Genomic DNA, 7555 nt, shown 5'->3' on the forward strand with positions numbered 1-7555 from the left:
GAAAAAGCACTTCTCCTGCGCACCGGCCGAAAGAATACGCGGGCTCCGCATATTTTTCTGCCATTATACGCTATGCCGCGAGAGTATCAATTAAATGATAATGTCGTGATTAATAGCAATGATGCAGGTTGCTGATCGTTCGTTCCTGTAAGAAACGGTACCGCTTGCCATGAAACTTATCGTTACTCAGATTAAAGATATCTCGCCGTGAAAAAGAAATTAAAGGATGGACACGGTGCTTTCATTTTTTCTCTTTTCTCTTTTGCAAGGAGCATACGTCATTTCTTCGGTGATATTCGATTATTAGGACAATCTTGGATTTCATTTTAGATAGCCGGGAGAGTTTATCGATGGTGCAAGAAGAGAGATTAAAATCGTGAAGGATTTTGATAATGGAGATCCTGGCTAATTCCCTTTTAGCGTAGATTAAAAGGATTAAAAGTCTAGAACACGTGTTGTTGAACGTTGTGAAGTGTTCAGATAGATATATGAATCAGAAAATATTAGGAATAAACGAGGAGAAGACAATGCTACGAATAAATAAAAAGAAGACCTCCTAGTTAACCCTTTAAATACTCACAAAAATTGACTCAAATTTTAAGAGTGGATAAATAACAAATCCTCAGAAAAAAAAAATTCACTCACGAAAGGGTTAAATAAAAATCAGCCGAAACACACAGAACGTAGAATTTCTCTAAAATATCCAACACACGAAAGACCGAAATTTCACCTTGACGCTTACTCTCTCGGCTCGACTCGAGGAGAGAAGCGAAGCGTGTGTCTCGATCGAGAGTCAATGAGCATCGGGAGAACCGAGCACGGAAAGAGAAAGAAGATCAGTGTGTCGGTTTAAGCAGTCCATGGACGTCTCGCAAATTATAAGAACGTGCGTCCGGCGAATGCACGTGGCGCAGCCGAATTTCTGCACGTGGGACGAGCGGAATTCCTAATAAGTCAGCGACTAGACAGAAGTCTCGCGCTCACGCCGGTATATCGGCTCGTGCACCTCGCTCCTGGCTCACCAGGGCCGAGATAGAGTGACGTCACGGATACGTGGGATTCCTCTCGAGCAGCTGGATCACGTGCTGCGGCCGAACGTGAGGCTAACTTAAATGCGGATCAGGGAGAAACCGTTCCAAAACCGATCCCCAAATGAATGCAACCGGCCCGCGATTCAAATTGTTTTCACGTTCTTCCGTTCGCCCCGCGGTATCGACCCTCTCGACGTCCGTTCAATGAAGCTCTCGCAAGCCTTCTTCCTCCTTTTCGAGGTCAATTGCGAGCGAGATCGCGCCAAGCCTTGGAGCGTCGCGAAACAGAGGCACCGGCACGTTTCCGGTAGCCTTTCTGGACCACCTTGCCACCTCGCGTGAGGAAGTTTCGAGATGATTGTGTATTCTGGTGAGAATCTTGGGATTGGATAGCGCAGTCAGATGATGGATTATTTAGTTTAATTTTTTTGATGCTAGGACACCAGCAAACCCATCAGAATGGCGGATTTCAGAATTCTTACTTTAGCCCCTTAACCTATGATTTCTTTTCTGACTGTGCATATAAGCGTCAGCCATTTTCTGTTTTAGTACTGTATCAAGTAACAAAAGCTAATCTGTTACAGATTAATTAGATTCAGCAATGCCCGGTCGTACAAATTAAAAGGAAAGTTGGGATTATAATTAATTTTTCTTACTAATATTACCATTTTTGTCACATTAGGAGCAGAATCTCTGCCACGAGTTAAATTGCAGAAATTATTAAGATGCTTTTGTTGAAGTATATAGTGACTTTTGTTGGAATAGAGAAATAATTATGTACGCCAACTTTTTTTCCATTAATCATCCTAATTTCTAAGTTTTTTGTATAGTTTTGCCTTTGGGAAATAATTTAGCACATTCAACTCTGGTAGTTCTAGTGTTAATACTAATGTTGGATAGCCGTTAATGTTAAAATTCGAAGAACCAGTTAAAGAACGAAGAAAATATTCATTTCTTACTTTAATTAGTTAATGTTCACGTTGATGATAATATACTTATAATTATAAATGAAGATTTTTTAAGAATGAAAGCACAGAACGGTGTAAGAGAAAATTTTGTCGCATTTGGTTTAGAAGAAAGAGACTTCTGTGGATCGTTTAAGAATTCCAATTCTATTTCCCATCTCTGCAATCGAAAGCTCGAGTGTTATCTCAGTGGTCGGTCAATTTACGCGACATTAGGGTCCGCGTAAATAGAAGCACGACTGATTTAATTTCCCGTAATGGCAATTGACTGCGATTGTCAGGGCCCTCGACGTTCCCAACGGAGGCCACGGTTCCTCTTCCGCGTCGAAGCTCCTCCTCAACCACGATCTCACCCCAGAAAAGCTAACAATTTTTCCTCTTTCATCTTCCAAACCAACTTCTCCGTTTTTTCGATCTAATTGCTCCCAAACTTTTTCCGTAGGGTTTAGATCAGGTGATTGTAAAGACCAATGCGTAATTTTCGATTCGTTACTTTCCTGTAATTATTACATACCGTCTCTCTTATACCAAAATTTTGAATATGCAAATTTTCACTTTTTAAGTAAAAAAACGTTGTGGAAAGTCAAATTTAAGTTAAAAAAGTGGAGTGAATATCACCGAGGAGGGAGGTGACGCACAAAAATTATTTCACAATTAAATTGAACTCTGAAATAAGGACTGATATCTGCGAGAAAATTTCAAGAATCTTAATCCCCATAATTCTCTATAAAAATTCAACTCGAAATTTCTCTAATTCGTCCAATCACAAGTTCGCACTGTCAATACAAGACGCGTGTCTATCACGGAAGTAATTTCGAAGAGAACAATTTTCATTTACAATCCTCGACGATACCTCGATCTCCGTTTTATCAACCCCTCCCTTGGACCGCCGTACGAAAAAAGAGAACGATCACGCCATTGACCGAGAGCAACCTTTGCAACTTTTTCCATCGCATCGGAGTCAATTGAAACGATCGACGTGTCCAAAATAGGAGAGCGTACACCAGGGCGGAAAGAAACTCGCAGTAATTACGTGTTCAGCCTAATACGTCCGGGCAGTGAAATGCCACACGAGGCCGGGATACTGGGGCCGAAAATTTCTCGGCGCAAAACCAGGCCCGGTTAACAATGGGTATTTTCATTAGTCGGGGGGGCCGGACCACGGGGCCGAACGGTAGGATATTTGATTCGGTTTTTATCGGTTCGCCCGACATTCCGGTCCGCGGGACCGCGCAGCTTCGCCACCGGGATCGGAAAAACGCTCGACCAGCCGGTCTTCACGATCGCGATATCAGAAGAAGTTCCATTTAGGAGAAAAATAGCATTGTAAATGCAGCGTGTCGCGGGGCTTGTTTGTCGCGAGCTCGAACTGCGTAAAAACACGAGGACCGGGTTATACACTTGCTTCTTCTCGATCGAATCGAGGATTTGGCGGAGTTTGCAAATCGATTCGCGGCCGATGGAAAAAGACGGGCTGTGGATGGTTTTTAAGGTACGTCGGGGAAATTGTCGTGAGGAGTGCGAGGAGGGTGGTTTAGTTGGGGTTTTGGCATTTCGTGTTTTTCGTCCTGTTGGTTTTTATCGGGGAACGGTGTTTGATGTTTTCGTGGAGTTGAATATATGTGTGGAGGAAAAGTGAGTTTGTTAGTTGCGGAAGATTGTTTAAATTTCGTTCAATTTGTTGGTTAAGTCTTGGAAGTATCGGGTGTTTGATATTCTTGTGGGCTTGAATATATGCGGAGAGAAATTTAATTTTTTAGCGAATTCATAGGACTTGGTGATTCATTTTGGGACAGACATACCGATAACGCAGTAGGAACTTTTTTTGTCATAGAAGATCTGTTAAATTTACCTTCTCCTTTAGCGTCTTTCTTTATAATGTTAAGTGACATTCGTAATATTTCCGGAGAAGAACATAAATCATCGATCAGGAGGATTTGAATAAGTTTGTAAAATTTCGAATATATTAGAAAATCCACTTTCTCCTTCTTCTTTAATCTCTTCTTCTCTCACGATGCAGAGACAGCACACAAATTGCGTTCCCAATAAATCCACTTGTTAAATTTCAAGTTTAATAAAAACCAACTGAACACACACATCCAACCCATAAATAAAAATTACAAAAATAAAAATTCACTCCTTGAATACTTTCATATCTGACGAGGTTAATCTTCCCGTGTAAATTTTGCAACGTTTAATACTAGAATTAACATAGACCGTTTAATCTCCCCCGGTGCAACGAAGGTGTAATCAAAATCGTGACGACACAGACGTCTCGTAAAACTGCACCAAATCACACGTACACGTACACAGGCACACCTGTACAGGTCTAAATTTTTCTACTTGGACAATGGCCATGCAGGCTAGGAGGCTGCAAACTAAACGGGGCCGGTCTTATCTAATCTCAATATAATTACGAGTGCACGTCATAAAATTGCTTATTATACTATGGAAAAGTTGATTCGGGGACCATAATACGGGGTTTGGAAATTAACCTTACCCGTCTGCCTACCTACGCTGGTGATGATTATGTCTACTTATAGGTATAACTACTTATGTGCACCAAACTACCCGTCTACCGGCTCAAATAATCTTCGCGGTTCTTCTCTCTTTCTCTCTTCCACTTTTTATCCACCTGAATCTCCATCCAGCTACCCTTCACTTTGTTCTCCACCCCCTGCCTTCTTTCTCTCCTCTTTTTTCTTTTTTTCTTCTGTTTCTCTTCGCCTCTGTCCACCGATCTCTCCCCTCTCTCTCTCTCTCTCTCTTCGTTTCCTCTTTCTCTCTTCCACGCTGGAAAGGCTGGTCGGAACTAGTTTATAAAACGGGTCGACCGTAAACGCACAATGGTTTTTTTCTAATCCAATGACCCCTTGCGCTTTGTCCCGCACCAATGCTCTCTAGTGACGATGCTTGTTTATGTGTTACAGATTTGACGAGAGACACTACGCTTTCGAAAGGTATGCTAGCACTTAGTCTGAATGCATCTGTCTTTTCGTCCGTCCACTTCCTCCTTCTTTCTTTCTCTTCGTCTTGCTCTTTTCTTTAGTATCGGGTTCTTTCCCTTGTTCTTTTCTTTTCTGATTTATTTTTTACCGAGGGAGGGTGTTTTACGGTAGAAATAAGCGGTGAACTTTTTTGGAGTGCGTAGCACTAACTGTGAAGGTGAAAGTAGGATTTGCGAGTGTTACTTTAAATTTGGGTTTGCAAAAATATTTGAAAAATACGCCACGATTTTTTTTTTGATAATATTAGACACGTTTAGGTATCGAGAAAATGATTGTTCCTTTCGTTTCGATCGAATTTCGCGTTAGAGTGACTCGTTAAACGTGAAGAACGCTAGTCGCTCGATTGAAGGGGTTCGACGAAATTTTCAGGCAAGCTGCCGCGTGAATCGACGGGGTCGGGTTGCTCGAAAATGAGGAGTAAACGACGTTGGGAGTTTTTAAGGTGTCGGGGATTTTTTGTCGGGATGTAAATTACCAAGAAGGCGAGCATATACAGGATCCTTGACGGGATGACGAATTTAATGGCAGACGCCTTTTCATGCTGCTGATTCGTAGAAGATCGCGGTGGTCCGCGAGTTTTCGAAATGAAATTACATATGACACGCCAGGGCAATTGGGAATTGCTAATTCTTCGTTAAGAAATATTGCGAAAAAATTCATACTAAAGATAGTCCAAGAGGAACTGCTCTTTCTAAATTTCAATTACACGTTACTTTTTCTGCTGTTGCAAACATATTTTTATAAAATTTCGTTGGAATGATTTTCGCGTTATTTTCGAAGAATTTGCTTCATTTTGTATCTTCGAAATATATTTACTATTTGAAGTACTCCCAACTTCCACAAGAAGTCCTCGTTTCAATTCCAACCACAGAACCCGCCATAAATTTCAAAAGCTCATCTTCTACGTCAACTTCGTTTTCTCATCGCCGCAGTAAAAGAAACAAAAGAAAAAATCAATAAAAAATATGCATAAATTTCCATCGGAGGAGTAATCGTTGCCCAAATACTCCCTCCTCGAGCAAGTTGATTCGCGCGGTCAGGGCAGAGCCAGGGCGAAAGTAATTATTGCGCTACTCGACGATTAACTTTTTTTTAATCGAGCAGCAAGCGCGCCCGCTCCGCTGCTCTATGATTTCGCAGGCTGCTGTATCAGCGGGATAATAACGTTGGAATATTCCCCGGGCCGGTGTTAAAACCGGCGCTCGAAAGGCTGCCCTGAAGACGCATTTTTTCTTCGGGGCTCGACGGATGGTGCAACAGCTTCCAATTAGCCGGATAAATCGCCACGATAACCTAATAATGATTCTATTAACAATGTAAATGAGACTAAACTGCGACTGGGCGCGCGAATTTTGACCGGCGAAACCGGTGCGCAGATAATAATGCCTATTAACCGAATGTTTTCGCCTTGCTTGCTCGCGTTTCGGTCTGCGCATGCGCGGGCGTGCGCGCGCTGCAACACGTAATCCCGTCTCTGCATACGCATAATGTAACGCATAATACTTCCTATGAATCTCCATAATGGCCGGTTCAAAGACGTCTCGTGGACCCGTGATTCTTTATGCGAGCTTACACTACAACCGCCAATATAGTCTTGGTCTCCGTCGACTCTAATATCGTTTCGTCGTCGTTGCCGCGTATTTTATGACGTGTTTTAGGTTAAGGGGATCACTCGATAGTCGGTCGATGGCGCGTCCAGTGAGATCGACAGATTAATGGAATTTTTGTGAACGTGAATTTAGGTGTGATGTTTTGAAGAAAGTGTGGAGGAATGAAAAGTGTGTGGATTATGTGGGTGCAAGAATAAGCAAGTTTGATATGGTTTGTGTGGAGATTGAGTGTGACGTATGTGTGAACATGGAAAACATACGTTGGCAGTTTTTGGAAAAATAACGAATTGTATGCTGCAAGAATGCGACGTTTTGTTGGAGCTTCTTCTTGGCATGGTATGTGCAATTTTGATCTTCGTTTATTCATATTATTCGTTGATTACGTATATATTACAAATTTTCGAAAGCTTCAAATTCTTTGTTGCAAAGTTAGGTTAGGTTACGTACGTCGCAATTTTTCGTCGAAAAAGAATTCGCTCTAATGCTATCGTTCAGTTCCCTTCAAACGTTCAAACAACGTCTAAGTTCACTTCAATTTCCACTTAGATTGCTTTAGTCGCAAAAATATTAATTACAGAATGTCCGTGTGTTCGTTATTTCTCACGAACATTTTATGCGCAATTAGAAAAAAGAAATGTCAGATGAAAGGTTGTTAAATTATCGAAAGGAAAAAATGTAGGCTAGAAAATCCGACGAACGCAGAAAATGATCAAAGCACCGCGTTTACACATTTCCATAATGCGCGTGCATTATCGTGCACGGCGTGGCCGGCTCAATTATCGTATAAATATTATCCGGCTTTGAAACGCGATTATGTAAAAATTCGAGGTGCAGAGCGGAATTGCAAAGCAGCGCGATTTTAAGTTGCGGGATATGTTTACTGTCGTTGTATTATAATGCGGCCAAACGAGCGCTTTTGTTTCCCGAAGGACCGCTTGGAC

General features: G+C 41.8%; 1 protein-coding gene across 1 annotated transcript in view; it reads left to right on the forward strand.

Moving 5' to 3' along the window:
* The window catches only part of LOC108576542 (protein trachealess), a 169343-nt gene that overhangs the window by 60754 nt on the left and 101034 nt on the right, over nt 1-7555 (forward strand). The window contains exon 4 of the mRNA XM_017939553.1: nt 4927-4956. Coding sequence (XP_017795042.1) covers nt 4927-4956 — 30 coding nt within the window. The remainder of the gene's footprint in view (nt 1-4926; nt 4957-7555) is intronic.

Source organism: Habropoda laboriosa, unplaced genomic scaffold (assembly GCF_001263275.1).
Source record: "Habropoda laboriosa isolate 0110345459 unplaced genomic scaffold, ASM126327v1 scaffold346, whole genome shotgun sequence".
Classification (NCBI taxonomy): Eukaryota; Metazoa; Arthropoda; class Insecta; order Hymenoptera; family Apidae; genus Habropoda; species Habropoda laboriosa.